Source organism: Apodemus sylvaticus, chromosome 23 (assembly GCF_947179515.1).
Source record: "Apodemus sylvaticus chromosome 23, mApoSyl1.1, whole genome shotgun sequence".
Classification (NCBI taxonomy): Eukaryota; Metazoa; Chordata; class Mammalia; order Rodentia; family Muridae; genus Apodemus; species Apodemus sylvaticus.
Window position 1 is genome coordinate 14,106,377 of NC_067494.1, and position 16,794 is coordinate 14,123,170.

Consider the following 16,794-nt stretch of genomic DNA (forward strand, 5'->3'; position numbering starts at 1 on the left):
TGGGATCCTCAGAATGGGCTAAAGCATCAGCTCAAGGCCCGTGGGCCTGGAGACGCCTTCTGTTCTCGCTCACTGCCGTGGATTGAGCAGGAGGTCTGCGGGACACTGAAGTGAGATGGGTGATAATAATTCCTACTCTCAGGAGCATCTAGCAAGGATCCAAAGAACCAAAGGCCTTAACCAGGTGAAGGAGGCTAGGGACGGTTTCTGCAAGAAGATGCAGCAGCATGTAGGAGATTCTAGAAGAGAGAGAGCTTTGGACACCGTGTGAGGCCAGTGGGTGCTCAGTGTGAGTGAGCCTTGAAGAACAGGGAGTGGCTGATCTGAAAGAGCTCAGGAGTTCCCTCAGCCGGATGCAGCGCGGCCTAGTCATTCGTTCATTTGTGGAATCAACAACTGAGGACCCCACTGGTTCCCACGCTCTGTTCTAGGTGTTATGGCTGCACAAGTCCATAAGACGGCCCTCTGCTCTGGGTAATTTCATCTTGACACAGTCCAGGATCATCTGAGGGAATTTCAGTTGGGGGACTGCCCAGAATGGATCAGCCAATCAGAGAGATTGCCTAGATTGGTGTTGGGTGTGGGAGGGCCCAGGACATTGGCCCTGGATAGTGTGAGGCCAATGTGGGCTCTCCTCCACCAGTCAGAGGGGCTGTCGTATGGACAGCGTGCCTCCACTATTGCCATAATTTCTACATTAGCTCGTGCTTCATTTCCTGCCCTAACATCATCCCTCAGTGGTTCTTCCCAGGGTTGCTTTTTGGTTGTCATGGCAACAGAAACCAAACAAAAACACTGTTTGCTAACATTGACATTTCAGAGGGGTTGGTGAGGCAGTCATTGGATAAGTTGGTTCAGTGTGGTTGGGAATGGGTGTGGATTGTTAAGGGAGTAGGCAGTTTAGGACTACCATCAGGTAAGAATGGTGAGATTCTTAGACGAAGCTTGGCCCTGCTGGGTACCCTCAGGCATCCCAGAGGTGGGTGCTTAGAAGGATCCCTTTACCCTCCACGTTGATAATCCAGCAGCAATAATCTTTGCAGATTTACCTACTCTGTGTTAGAGGCCTTGAAGTATTAACAACATTCAATGTCCACAGAAACCCTGATGGTTAATCTTGACTGCGCCTGTAAAGTACAACTTCTGGAGTGTCTGCAGGTATTCCAAGAATGAGACCCTGACACCATCAGTGAATCCTTTCACAGGTTCATCACTTCCTGGCCTCCTTGGGAAGTGGTGAGGTAGGAGGTATTTAGGAGTTAGCCATCACTGCCTGGCTCATGGAAGTCAGTTCGTGGAATATTCTCGGAGGCTGTGTGCTAAAGCTCCTTTCTCTGCTTCTTGCCCACCTCTGTCCCACTATCCCTATTCCCACCCCTGTGAGGGACCCAGTCCATACTTTCAAAACAGCAAAATGAAGAATTCTTTTCTTTGCTTGTCCTATTGCCTTTGTGGTTCACAGTCCTGCAAAAGTAATAAAGGTACTGTGTGTTGGTTTTTCTGTCAAAAAAATCAGTCACAAAACAAACCTCAACAGATATAAGAAGACAAATAATCCCATGCCTCCTATCAGATCACTATGGAGTCAGAGTGGTCTTCAATAGCAACAAAAACAACAGAAATCCCACATACACATGGGAGCTGAACAACTCTCTACTCAATGATAACTTGGTCAAGGAAGAAATAAAGAAAGAAATTAAAAACTTTTTAGGATTTACTGAAAATGAAGGCACAACATTTCCAAACTTATGGGACACAATGAAAGCAGTTCTAAGAGGAAAACTCATAGCTCTGAGTGCCTCCCCCAAAAAATTTGGAGAGAGCTTACACTAGCAGCTTTGACAACACACCTGAAAGCTCTAAAACAAAAAGAAGCTAATATACCCAAGAGGAGTAGACATCAGGAAGTAATCAAACTCAAGACAGAAATCAACCAAGTAGAAACAAAAAGAACTATACAAAGAATCAACCAAACCAGGAGCTGGTTCTTTATCAACAACATAGGGAAACCCTTATCCAGATTAACCAGAGGACAGAAACAGTGTCCAAATTAACAAAATCAGAGATGAAAAGGGAAATATAACAACAGAAACTGTGGAAATTTAAAAAATCATTAGATCCTACCACAAAAGCCTATACTCAACAAAACTAAAAAATCTGGATGAAATGAACAATTTTCTAGACAGATAACAAATACCAAAGTTAACTCAGGATCAGATAAACCATCTAAACAGTCCCAAAACCCCTAGAGAAATAGAAGCATTCATTAAAATTCACCCAACCAAAAAATGCCCAGTACCAGATAGATTTAGTGCAGAATTCTATCAGACCTTCAAAGAGGACCTAATACCAACACTTTGTGTGTGTGTGTGTGTGTGTGTGTATCAATATTTGATATGCTTTATTGAAAGGTGACAAGTAGAGCAGGTAAATACACTGGGAACTGTTGAGGAGCATGCACAGAACGATTATACAGGTGAAGTGCAGAAACCCCTACTGGGAAATCCACTTCTGTAGCAACTGACCACCCAGTATTCACCAGATCAACTGACATCTCTCAAGAGGGAGTTTACTTTGCAAGACTCAGCAGCTAGATTCCGGATTACACAAAGTGACTGACTGTGCCAAATTCTTAAAGTTTCTTTAGGTGTGGTTTTTGTCACAAAGCAGTTTTAAAAGCAGGGCTCTCTAGGAAGGACAATTCACACCTTTTCAGACAGCCAATGGAACATCTAAATTTCAATCTGTACAACCTAAACAGTAGTTACGGTCCTCTATTGTACAAATTTATTACACTACATACACAAATATACGGCAAGCAAAACAACCTTCATAATAAGATAGTCTAGGTCCCAGCTACCTGTCACCATTGTGTCACTAATAGTTTTATGTCTTCTGATGTTTCAGAAAAGAGGGACAGCACTATCGTGTTTTATAAGCTTTGGGGACAGTTGTCGGTTTTGTATAAAGACTGCATCTCCCCACCCCCACCCCCACCCCCATTGAAGTCTTGTTTCTGGGCTCTCAAGTTCTTTGAAGGGAAGAAGAGCAGCCCACCTTCTGAGCCCCAGAGCTCTTGGAAGCAGGGTGGGTGGCTGGGGAGAGTTGAAAAGGCACAAGCGCTTCAGTGCCAATTAAACCATTCCTCAGACATCTGCCACATTGCACAGGATACATCCATGCTCACTCTCTGATTAACCTTTACTTCACTCAACTAGTACATTTCTTCAAGCCAAAAGCATACGAGTGCTTAATACTGGGGAGGGGAAAGCGAGAACAGCATGTAAGTCTCACATCCTTTTCATAGACAGCAATGAAATGTGTGAGTATGGGGGCAGCTTCTTGCTAGCACATCTCTTCCGGTCTGTTCAGTTCAGACATCAGCAGCCAGTTCTTCTGTTGGGGCATAGCAGGCTATGCAGTTGATCCTGAGGCCTGGGATGCTGGCTGTGCAGTGGGCTGTGTGGTCCCCTGTGGCTTCGTGGTGGCCGGAGGGGAGCCAGTCTGCAGCTGGGCCTGAAACTAGGGGAACTGCTCCGGACTGGCCAGAGTCTCCAACAGACTGTTCTCCTGCTCCAGCTGGGAGTTTTTCTCTATTAGTTCTTTGATCTGCTGCTTCAGACCCTCCACTCACTTCCTCTCTAACCGCCACAAACGGCTTTTCACCAGATCCATAGCTTGCTCTATTTTGTTGTCGATATCTACCACACTTGCACCAGAGCTATTGTCAAGTCTCACGGAAGTGTTTTCAATTCCCAGGAAAGACTACAAGAAAGCAACTGAAAAATGTCTCAGTTGGTAAACTCCTAGATCCATCGCCACTGGTCTACACCATTGGGAGTTCATGCAATTTCAGCCAAACAAAAACAAAAACAAAAACAGCCTTGTGGGGGAAAAAAATTGAGAGAAGGAAGGAAGGGGCGAGCTCCAGCAGCCTGGCTGAAACTAGATAAAGCCTCCTGGCTGTCTGAAGTTCCGGGTGTGAGAACAACAGGGCTGCCTCCAGTGACCCAGCAGCTGCAGCAGCTCAGTCTGCTCCAGTTGCCAGTTCCACTCCTCTATACCAATACTTTTTAAACTATTCCACAAAATAGAAACAGAAGCAACACTACCCAATTCATTCTAGGAAACCACAGTCACACCGATATCAAAACCTCATAAAGACCCAACAAAGAAAGAAAACTTCAGACCAATTTCCCTTATGAATACTGATGCAAAAATACTCAATAAAATTCTCACAAACAGAATCCAAAAACACATCAAAATGATCATACACCACAATCAAGCAGTCTTCATCCCAGGGATGCAGGAATGGTTCAATATATGAAAATCCATCAGCATAATCCACTATATAAACAAACTCAAAGAAAAAAAACACATGATCATTTCCTTAGATGCTGAAAAAGCATTTGGCAAAATTCAACATCACATCATGTTAAAAGTCTTGGAAAGATCAGGAATTCAAGACCCATACCTAAACATTTACAGCAAACCAGTAGGCAACATTAAACTAAATGGAGAGAAACTTGAAGCAATCCCACTAAAATCAGGGACTAGACAAGGCTACCCTCTCTCCCTATCTATTCAATATAGTATTTGAAGTTGTAGCTAGAGAAATCAGACAACAAGAGGAAGTCAAAGGGATACAAATTGGAAAGGAAGAAGTCAAAATATCACTATTTGCAGATGCTATGACAGTATACTTAAGTGCCCCCAAAGACTCCACCATAGAACTCATAAAGCTGATAAATAACTTCACCAAAGTAGCTGGATATAAATTAACTCAAACAAATCAGTAGCTTTCCTATACTCAAAAGTTAAAGAGGCTGAGGAAGAAATTAGGGAAATTACATTCTTCACTATAGTCACAAACAATATAAAATATCTTGGAGTAACTCTAACCAAACAAGTGAAAGTTCTGTATGACAGGAACTTCAAGTCTCTGAGGAAAGAAATTGAAGACTTCAGAAGATGGAAAAATCTCCCATACTCACAGATTGGCAGGATTAATATAGTAAAAATGGCCATCTTGCTGAAAGCAATCTACAGATTCAATGCAATCCCCATCAAAATTCCAACTCAATTCTTCATAGAGTTAGGATGAGAAATTTCCAAATTGATTTAGAATAACAAAAACCCCAGGATAGCGAAAACTGCTCTCAAGAATAAAAGAACTCTGGGGAATCACCATCCCTGACCTCAAGCTGTATTACGCAGCAATAATGATAAAAAAAAAAAAAAAAAAAAAAAAAAAAAGAAACTGCATGGTATTGGTACAGTAACAAGGAGGTAAAACAATGGAAAAGAACTGAAGACCCAGAAATGAATCCATAAATCTATGGTCACTTGATCTTTGACAAAAGGGTGGAAAGTTCCAGAACAGAATACCAATGCCTTATGATCAAGAATCGACAAATGGGACCTCATACAATTGCAAAGTTTCTGTAAGGCAAGACACTGCCAATAGGACAAAACGACAACCAACAGATTGCCAAAATATCTTTACCAATCCTACATCTGATAGAAGGCTAATATCAAATATATACAAAGAACTAAAGAAATTAGACTCCAGAGAACCAAATAATTCTATTAAAAAATGGGTAACAGAGATAAACAGAATTCTCAACTGAGAAAAATCGAATGGCAGAAAAGCACCTAAAGAAATGTTCAACATCCTTAATCATCAGGTAAATGCAAATCAAAACAACCCTGAGATTCTACCTCACAACAGTCAGAATGACTAAGATCAAAAACTCAGGTGACAGCAGATGCTGGCAAGGATGTGGAGAAATAGGAACACTCCTCCATTGCTGGTGTAACTGCAAACTGATACAACCCCTCTGGAAACCAGTATGGCAGTTCCTCAGAAAATTGGACACAGTATTACCTGAGGACCCAGCTATACCACTCCTAGGCATATACCCAGAAGATGCTCCAACATGTAATAAGGACACAAGCTCCACTATGCTCATAGCAGCCTTATTTATAATAGCCAGAGACTGGAAAGAACCCAAATGTCCCTCAACAGAGGAATAGATACAGAAAATATGGTGCTATTACACAATGTAATAGTACTCAGCTATTAAAATAATGACTTCATAAAATTCACAGGCTGGAATTCACAGGATGGAACTTGAAAATATCATTCTGAGTGAGGTAACGCAGACCCAAAAGTACACACATGGTATTTACTCACTGATAAGTGGATATTAGCCCAAACGTTCAGAATATACAAGATACAAGTCACAGACAACATGAAGCTCCAGAAGAAGGAAGACTAAAGTGTGGATGCTTCAGTGCTTCTTAGAAGGGGGAACAAAATACTCACAGGAGGAAATATAGAGACAGAGTGTGGAGCAGAGACTGAAGGGAAGGCCATCCAGAGACTGCCCCGCCTGGGGATCCTTCCCACAGACAGTAGCCAAACCCAGGCACTATTTTGAATATTGGCAACTGCTTGCTGAGGGAAGCCTGACATGGCTGTCCCCTGAGAGGCTCTGTCAGAGCCTGACAAATACAGAGGCAGAAGCTCGCACCCAACCATTGGACTGAGAACAGGGTCCCTGATGGAGGAGTTGGAGAAGGGACTGAAGGAACTGAGGGGGTTTGCAGCCCTATGGGTGGAGCAACAGTATCAACAGGCCACACACATCCCATCTCCCGGAGACTGGACCACCAACCAAAGAGTTCACACATGCATGGCTCCGGCCACATACATGCCAGAGGATGGCATTGTTGGACATCAGTGGGAGGAGAGGCCCTTTGGGCCTGAGGGTGTTTGATGCCCCAGTGTAGGTGAATGCCAGGGAAGGAAGACAGGAGTGGGTGGGTGGGTGGGGGAGCACCCTCATAGAGGCAGGGGGAGGAAGAATGGGATGGGGGAGTTCTGAAGGGGAGACCTGGAAAGGGGAAAGCTCTGAAATGTAAATAAAGAAAATATCCAATAAAAAATAGTTCTTCAAAAAATTAATTGTATTGACTTAAATATTTAATATGTCATATAATATTATATGTAAATCTTTTACCAGCTTATGCCTATAGAGAAACATTTTTTTAAGATTTATGTATTTATTTCATGTGTGTACACTGTTGCCGTCTTCAGACACACCAGAAGAAGGTCTCCATTACAGATGGTTGTGAGCCACCATGTGGTTGTTGGGATTTGAACTCAGGACCTCTGGAAGAGCAATCAGTGCTCTTAACCACTGAGCTGTCTCTCCAGATCCTAGAGGAGCATTTTTTGATCATATATATTAAAATAGGTAGAACACTCGCATTCTTCATCACAATTCTGTATTTCAACTTTATACTCTGTATGGCAAAAACTAACATTGGTGGGTTCTCAGCTCGCTTTACCTACATAGGGAGACAGAGGTGAGTTCAACTTCAGAGGACAGAGACATTGGCGTCATAATTCACCGATATGCACTGAATTGTGGCTACATAGAGTGATCAAGTTAAATGAATGGATTTTCTTTATTCTTTGGACAAGATGTGACTATGTACCCCAGGCAGACCTTAACCTCTGTGATCCTTCTGCATCAGTCTCCTGCGTGCTGGGATTACAGGACTGTCCCACTGTGACAACTCCTTGAATAGTCTGCTCATGCTGATCCTTCTGTCTTGAGGGCTGGCATAAGCTGGGAGCTACTGATGTACTTACTGGCTTTGCCCTAGCTATAAGAATTATTGCGTTGGATCATGTCATCCCCGGACAGAAAATGGACTTTATTCACGTTATTGGGGAGAACTTTTTGTCGGCTATGAGGAAGGAACACCTCATGTCTGTTTTCCTGGTATCGTATTTGCATCCTTGGTCCTTGGATTCTCTGTCCCCTCAGGAAGATGTTCCTGTTGCACCCTTCCTCTTGACTGCAGAGTTATGCTGACTCTGCCTGCCTCCTGTGCCCAACCATCATCATCAAATTACTGTAAATCACTGTAGAGTCAGGACGCAGGACTAAGCCAAGACATCATTCCAGTAGACAGAGGGCCACTGTGATGACAGGGCTTCAGTCAGACCTGTGGGAACTTTCTCCTATGTCCTTATCAGACTCATACTAACAGGACCAAGAGGGAGAGCCCAGGCCTTTCCATACCTTTTTTGTTCACCATCATAGCAACCACAAAGACTCCTAAGTGATAAATGTGATGAAGATGACTCCTGCTATACATAGAATCACCACCCAGGTCATGTTTTGACTCTGGTTGCCAGATGTAGGATGGGTGCTGCTCACTGTGGGTACAATCTGGGTGGCAAATGTAAGCTGGGTGACATCCCAGGTCTTTATTGTTGATCCTTTAAAAGAAAATCAGAGAAAGATATAATTAAAACTAAAAACACACCTTCACGAGCAACTTCTCTCTCAGGGCAGCCCAAGGAACTCATGTGTGATAACAACTTTTCCAGACCCCTGATAGAAAGATGAATATGATATGTGTGTGTGAAAGATGTCCTTACAGAGTTTGTTTCACTATCAAAGAAAGCAAATGTCTACTGAACCATCAAACAATGGGACACACTTACTGTGGTTAGCACTTTCTGGATGTTGGAATAATTGGTGATGTTTAATTGTACCAGAGAAAGATAATGGAGCCTTCAGAAGTGAAGCTGGAGTTGGTCAAAGAGTAGCTATAATGGAACCAAAAGAAAAGGGGGGCTGGAAGTTTACAGTGATGCACACAGACTTGGGGCTCATTAGCAACCATGTAGAGCCTGGACCACTGGTTAATAGGGAATGAGAAACATTGGGACATGAGATGGGAGAGAGAGATCCTCGTGGTCATCACTGGCTTTGCAGACAGGAAGACCACCAATGAATCCCTCACTCAGTCTATCAGATTTTCCATTATGCACACATGCTCACATCCATATTGGGAAGTCATCAGACTTTTCAGGTGAACTGCCATGACTTTCCCACCCTGTGGACACTTCCCTCTGACAATCTACCTAATGACTTACTTGGCGTTTCTCTCCAGAGTGTCCACAATTTCTTGCAGCAGTGAGTGAAGTCTCCCTTGAGCAGCTTCTTTAGACCCTGTCCTAGTTCCCTGTTTCCCTCCCATTGTTTCATGATACTGCTAGCACCAGTACCACTCCCTGTCCAGGTATTTTTAATTGGATTAAAGCTAAAGGAAAACTGTCCATCAATGGTGAAGTTGCAGGACGCATCAGTGAGTTGTCCTTGATTATACTGAGTTTCCATGGCGACCTGCAAGGTGTGATTACCTGCAAAAGACACACAACACCACCATCTTCAAGCCTTTATAGAACCATCACCCCCATAATGGTCCAGTCTTTCTCTGCATACTTCGGGATCTGTATTCTTTCCTCCCTGGCTTGCTGTTTCTTGCACATTGGGTGCCAGGTACTTCCAGGTTGGGTCAATATTCAACTGTTTGATGCAAATACTTCCACAGCTCCCTTCCTACATGTGCTCAGTTCTTCCTTTTGGCACTCAATAGGCTCTACCTTCGCATTCTGTCCCATACGTACCCGTGGTCTTGAATCGCTCTGGTTCCATGCTACGTAGCTGGTTCCTCATCACTTCTAAAATATTTTCCACACTTTGAAGCAAATCTGCATACTCCTCAGTGGCATTTTTCTCCATTGTCAGTTTATAGAAAGATGTGACCTGAATCTTGTAACCAAACTGAAAAAGAGTCTTTCCATCCACTGAGCATGATCCTTTACGCCAAGGCTCTCCAGGTTTGGTAGCAGAATTGACAATGAGGTCACAACGTACAGAATCTCTACCTATGAGGGAAACATGCAGGTGAGATCCAAAGTGGGGGCAGAGATCCTAGGAGTCATGGTTTTCTAACACTCTAAACATCTCTGGCAGGACAAATGGTCAGAAAGAGAAGTCTCTAATCAAGAGGTCTGGCAGCTTCTGGATCCTTAGTTTTGTGCCATCTTTAACTGTCTTAGGTTATCAGGACTCCTCAAGTGCACACAGAGTCACCAGGGATGTGTGTGTGTGTGTGTGTGTGTGTGTGTGTCAGACAGCATCCATGTTCCTGGGGAACACACAGGGGAAAGGGAGTCATCATAGGACACATGGAGCATTCAACATGGACCTGGTATGCAGAAAAGACCCTGGAGTAATGCTGCAGCCTGGCATGGAAAGAGAGGTGCCAACTGTGAGCTCGGCGCTCATCCCTGTTCCCACTGGGCCTCTTCACACAACACTGTTGGGCATCAGATCTCAGGTTCTCCCACGCTAAACCACAAACCTAATCCATACTCAAGGAAAGACCTCTGCCTGTCTGTGACCTGCTTGAAGTACCAGTCTCTCTCCCCTTCTTCAGGTCCTTGTTTCCCAGCACACTTATGGCCCCTGGTCACCCAGACTTTCACTAACAGCTAAAGAGGACTCAATACACTAGAGCTATCCTGTTCAACAGACTGCACAAGGAATCAGGCAAGACCTGATGAGGCGTGTGCATATTTAGTGTCCTGTGTTTCTGTGAGCACTGGAATCTAAAATTAAATAATAATTTATTAAAGGAACTTTTAACAAGTTTGCAATACAATTACACTAAAAAGGCAAAAGGGATGCTAAAAACAAACAAAAACAAACAATCCTCTTTTGCTTCTCCCCCTAAGCCGTCTGCTATGAGGTAGGCTGCTGTAGGTTTGAGAACTCCTTTCCTGCTCCCTTCCAGCCTCCTCTTCCCTTCTCTCCGCCTGCTTTTCTGTTTCCTTCCTAGTTTCATTATTCCCCCGACTCTGCATTGCCTATCCTACCACTCCAAAGGCTTGAATTTGTCCAGAGAAGCTAGGATCCATTCTCACTAAGTACACAGTATCAGAAGAGTTCAGGGATCAGGGGAGAGAAAGAACATGAACCCTCCAGAGCTGAGAATAGCTTTGTGGTCAGGAATAAAAGCTCACAAACTTGCCACTAAGATGAATCAGGATGAAGTACCCAATAGCTGTCTTTAAGAAAATCCACTTTGAAGTTTTATTAAAAGAAACTTTTCTAAATGAGGAGCAGTGAATCATGGTGAATTAAAGAAAACATTTCTGACTTCCACATATATGTGACAATAAATAATAACAATAATAATATTAACAGTGATCATAATAGCAAATGTCTTAAAAATATTTACACAAAGACCAGCAGATTTAAGTAAAAAAAATATAACCTTTTACAAGTGTGCCACAGTAGTATTGATCAGACAAGCTCTCTAAGATGCTTGGGACTCGCCAAACAGACTGGACAGCCTTGGTGACCCAGGCTTCCCCTGCCTTGGCCTTAGTCCCGACAAGGAAAGCACACAGCACCACACTTGGATCTTATACATGGATTCTAGGCACCAGCTCTGGTTCTCATTGTTGTGATGCAGGCACTTTGACCTTTCTCCTCCGGCTTTGGACACACAGAACTTTGTCAGCAAACTTTCTGGAGATAATGCCCACTTGCTACAGGAATGGCCTGAAAGAACCTGATCAGAGGCTGGACCATACTACATGAAATACAAAACCCAGAACCCCTAAAACATGCAGTGAAGGGCATGTGTAAAAAGGCTCAGAGAGATCCACATGTCAACATGAAATTAGGAGTGTGGCCCTGTTGGAGTAATCGTGCCGTATCAAAGAAAGTATCACTGGGCCTAGCCTTTGAAGTTTGAAAAACCAGTTTCCAAGCCAGAGTCTCTCTCTTCTTGCTGCCCTTAGGTAGGGATGTAGGACTCTGAGTTAGCATCTCTCCTTCCCACCCTGAGGAAAATCTCTGAAATAGTAAGCAAGCCCCAATTAAATGTTTTCTTTCATAAAAGGTACAATGGTCAGTGCCTCTTAGAATGAATAGGACACTGACCAAGATAGCAGTTGGTACCTGGGAATGGGGCATTGCTGTGACAGGCCTGGCCATGATGGTCATGGGCAGACTGTGGACTTTGGGACTTGGGATAGGAAAGCAGTTGAACATTGTAAGTGGAGGTTAACTGTGCTGGAAGACAGTGGTGCCTAGAGCAGTAGAGTTTAGGACAGCCTGGCTCAAGATTTCAGACGAGAAAATATTAAGTGGATGAAAGACCATGCTTGTGATCTTTTGGTGAAGAAATGTGGTTGCTTTTTGCTCCTGTCCAAAAACAAAACAAAAACAAAAACAAAACACAAACCAAAAACTGCCTAAGGCTAAATTGTCGAGTCTGGGATTAATGGCTTTGGTAGAGATGATTTCAAGACATCTTAGTGTCCCTGTGTCATGTGGTTGTCAGTGGTCACTCTTCTTCAGATCTATAATGAAAAGGAGCAAGCTGAGCCGGGAAATACAAAATGGACAGCTTGAGGAGTAAAAGAGCACCAGGACGTGTAGTAAAGTTCAGTGCTCAACGAGCTAAATATGCAGAGACAAGCTCAATTCTAAAAGGAATAAAAAGAGGTGTAGCCTCGGGGAAGGACTCCACTCAGCTAAGCTTCCAGTCTCTCAAGAAGAATGAAAAAGATGGCTAAGCAATGAAGGAAAGTTACAGACACAGAAAGCTGACGACACTGTACTTGAATCAGAGGAGCCAGGACCCAGACTATGCAAGCAGCAAATCTTGGCAGCTTTGGCCATGTAGTTATGGCTTTGGAGTCAAGGATACAAGAAGGGGGAGTGGAATCTCCATTCTCAGATAAGAAAAGCTGCTGAGGCCAGGTGTGTGTCATGGATGTCCCTGCATGGAGGCTCAGAAAGACCACTGTGAGAAGCTATGAAGGTGTAGCCTGGATTTCATTCCAGACCCCAAGATTACAAAGATGACTGAGTCATGGCCTACCTACCGAGGAGAGCTGCTAACAGGTGAAGACCAGCACGAAGGACAGAAGTCGGTTGCAGTCAGCAAAGCTTAAAGGATTTTGTGTTCTGAAGTGCACTTTGACATCAGACATGGAGATGCAGGGTTTGAAGTTTGACCTGCTGGTCATCCTTCTTGCTGTGGTCCAGTATTTCCTCACTGTGGTCCATTCCCTCCCTTTTGGACTGGAAATGCATATCCCCTGCTATATTATGTTGAAAGTTTGGGATCTATGTTTTAATTTTAATTTATAGTGAAGAGGTTGCCATGAGTCTCAAAAGAGACCTTGACATCTGGGTTTTTATATGAGGTTGCGACTGTGATAGATCTTAGAGACCTTTGAAATCAGACTGAATGCATATTTGCATTATGATATGGCTACAAGTCTATGGGGCCTCAGAGGACCATGTGGTGGTTTGAGTAAGAATTCCCCCAGAAGCTCAAATATTTGAATGCTTGATCATTAGAGGGATTAGAAGTGGGTCCTTTTTGGAGTAGGTGTGGCCTTATTGGAGGAAATGTGTCACTGGGGAGGACTTTGAGATTTCAAAGAACCCATTCCAAGCCCAGAGACTCTAGCTTCTGGTTGCCTTTGGATCTGGATGTAGAACTGTCAGCTACCATGTCTGGTTACCACCATGATCCTCCCCAAGAGGATAATAAAGTTAACCTTTGGAACCATAAGCCTCAATCAAATGCTTTCTTTAGTAAGAGTTGCCATAGTTGAAGTGTCATCTCTTTACAGCAACAGAACCCTGATCAAGACAACCTGTTTCCTCCTTTACTTGCTCTTGAGCAGAGTGTTTTATCACAGCAGCTAGCACAACACAGTGCCAGATCTCCTGGATCCAATGCAGCCTTCAGGGGATGGTTTCCTGAAACTGGTCAGAGAAAGGCCCTCAGTACCAGAACAGTACCAGTACCAGAGAAAACCAGGGTGGTTGAGTCCAGTAGTAGAAGAGTGCTGTTGAAAATCTCAGAGATGTTCACATGTCAAGGTGGATCGAACAGCAAAGAGTTCCAGGAAACGTGCAGAGTCCGTGTTGCTCTATGGGATGAGGGAGACGCCATATTGAGAAGGACAATGAGAATGACCACTGAGAAGGACACCAGCATTGATGGACGCTCAGGATTGATGCTGATGGCTCAAGGCTGGGGGTGGAGTTAGGAGACTGTATTCCTGGGTCCCCGCAGATATGGAACAGAAAAATCCCATCATACTGACTGTCAGGAGCAGTCATATCAAGGACAGTGGTCCACTGAGGAGGAAGGAAGACACAGCCTAGGGGTTGACTATATAAGGTGGACATGGCTAATAGAACACAAAAATCTTAAATGCAGATAGATGATCGGCCAAGCCAGATGTGACTGGACTTCAATAATTAAAGACAGAACAGATGAGTAGGAGTGTGAGAGCTGCCTTCCCAGGGCAGAAGAAAATAGCAAAGCCCACAAGAACATCAAAATTAAACACTACATTTTTAAAAACCTGTCATTTCTGTCTCTCAGCAGCTTTATTGGAGTGGTGTCGGTTTCTCTATATATCACAAGCCCATCTAAGAATCTTGGTTCTTGCTATCGGTACTTACTGACCCTGATGAGGAGACCCTAGCTCAGGGCTAGAGCACTTGGTTAGTGCCCATGGGGATCTGGAAGGAAAGAAAAGCCCCTTTTTCTCAAGCATTAGATGTAATACGTGGCATTCTTTGAGTTTATACCTAGCATTTATAAGTAGGTTTTACCTTTTTATTATTTTTAGTTTTTAAAACCATTTTAAAATTTAAATGTATTTTAATCCTATCTTCCCTCCCTGAAACTCTCCCTGATTCTCTCCCCCTCCTCCCTACACATCCATCTTTCGACTGTTTTTCAAGAACAACCCAAAAACCAAGTATAACTAAAAACCTAAAAAATAAAATTCAATATCACCCAAAAAGAAAAAAACAAAAAGAAACCACCTAACTGTAACCAAATAAAGCACGTGCACACACACACACACACACACCCCACACACACACCACACACAAACACACACATACCACACACACACACACACACACACACACACAAATTCATGGCTTATTCATTGGACAACTACTCCTGAACATGAGACCATCCCTGGAAGGCTTGACATTCCCGGTGTCATTCCACTGAAGAAAACCGATTTTCTCTCTCCCAGCAGGTAGACCCAGGAAGAGAAAGGATTATTGCAAATTATATAGTTTAGGAAATAGTGTGAAATACTGTCTTAAAGCAAAACAACAAGAATGAAGGGGTAAAACATGTGAAAACATGAACGGTCGGGACTGCCCTGTTCCTGGATCCTATTACGATCTGCTGGAGAAATACCGTGAAATGGAGGAAAGAAGGTTTGAGGGCAAAGAGGTCCCAGAACGACTGAGGGCTTGCAAGGAACACCAGGGGGAGGCAGTCTTCAGAGCAAAGTCCAAGAAGCTCTGAAGCTGTCTGAGCTGGCTGAGCGCCTCACCAGGGATTCCCTCTGCCATCTTGCCCTCCTTATTTTTCTACTGGCCAGGCCCTCCTGGAGTAGCGATTGATGTTCCTCTGTGATGCTGGAAGTGAGGGGAGACAGGTACAAGCCTGCTGCTCTGAGAGAGCTGTCAGGGGAGGACGCTACCCTGTGACTCAACAGGCTTGCCTCCCTCCTGCCGCCCCCACACACCCACTCCTTCAGTTTCAACATTGAAACTCACCTGCACACAGTGTGGAGCTCAGAAGAACCAAAAGGTGTGGAACCCCAGGGCAAAGATTTAGCTTGTTGGCTGCATTCTTTGCCATACCCTCCCTGAGCAGCAGCTGTAATCCGAGAGAGGAGAGGAGAAGCGGTGAGGATTCCCTGCCACCCTGGAGAGGATCCAGCAGAGGATTCACAAAAATGCCAGGCGCCAGGGCTGGGAACTCCAGCAATTGTCGGAGTCTCTGTAGCTTGCCTGTCTCTCCTTGAGGATCGCTGAGAGGATATGCACAAGTGCTGTACAGAGAAACTGGAAGGCCTGCCCCTGTCAGCCCCTCCCGGGAGTTGACTCAGTTCCAGCACTGGCCCGGGTGATGTTACTGGCCCGCTAAGTCCTGGCTTTCAGGAAGCGGCACGGCAGACTTGTGGGTGAGACTTGCACAACCTAAGGCCAGTCCCAGCCCCAGGCAGAGAGTTAATGCCCAAGGCAATTGGGTCGCCCCTGAAAACTATTTATCGTGATTTCATCAGCCCCATCACCAGTCTCCCTCTCAGTAGCCTGCCCTTCCTGGGTTCCCCTCTGTGGTGATTTCAGCTAGCTTCACCAATGAGAAGTACTGCTATTAAGAACTGGGGCTTTTTTGGAGTCTGTGTGGCCTTGTTGGAGAAAGTGAGTCACTGTGCAGATGGGCTTTGGAGGCTCCACCCAGCCTGGAGAGACCCTGCTCCTCGCTGCCTGCGGAGAGGAGTTTTCTCCTGGCTGCCTCTGGATCACAGTGTAGAACTTCTGGCTCTTCTGGCCCCCACATCTACCTGGATGCTGCGGTGCTTTCTGCCATGATGATAATGGACTGAACCTCTGAAACTGTGAATCAGTCCCAATTAACTGTTTTGCTTTATAAGAATTGGCTTGGTCATGGTGTCTCTTCACAGCAAGGGAAGCCCTAAGACACCCTCTGATCTCCTCCAGCCGTGCTGCACTTCCCACAGGGCTGCCTCTTCCTGCAGCTGTATCCCAAATTCATTTGTTCCTCCAGGTCCCTTCCCATCATGCTGCCCTCCCCTGTCCTGTTTCTTGTTGTCCCAATTCTTGCCCCCTTCACCCAGCCCCCTCCACATCTCTCCCTGGTCATTCTCCACCCTCCTTCAGCTCCTTCCTTTACCCCCACCTCCCAGTTGAAGACAATGGCTTTATCTTCTGACCATGGCTGTATGACCATGACCATTTTCTCCTTAGCTCTGTGACACTGGAACCTAAGACCTTCAGGAAAGGTCTACAACCATAAAATTATGCCAATCAAAAGCAGGCT

General features: G+C 44.5%; 1 protein-coding gene and 1 pseudogene across 1 annotated transcript; both read right to left on the reverse strand.

The window, feature by feature from the left end:
* Positions 1-3,414: 3,414 nt before the first annotated feature.
* LOC127673849 (TSC22 domain family protein 1-like) lies at positions 3,415-3,852 on the reverse strand (annotated as a pseudogene).
* Positions 3,853-8,135: 4,283 nt separating this feature from the next.
* Positions 8,136-12,919, reverse strand: LOC127673492 (histocompatibility antigen 60b-like). Its single transcript, XM_052169184.1, has 4 exons — positions 12,793-12,919; positions 9,497-9,757; positions 8,963-9,229; positions 8,136-8,299 (listed from the first exon to the last, which is right to left on the reverse strand). The coding sequence occupies exons 1-4, from the start codon at positions 12,917-12,919 to the stop codon at positions 8,136-8,138; spliced, it is 819 nt and encodes a 272-aa protein (XP_052025144.1).
* Positions 12,920-16,794: the final 3,875 nt, after the last annotated feature.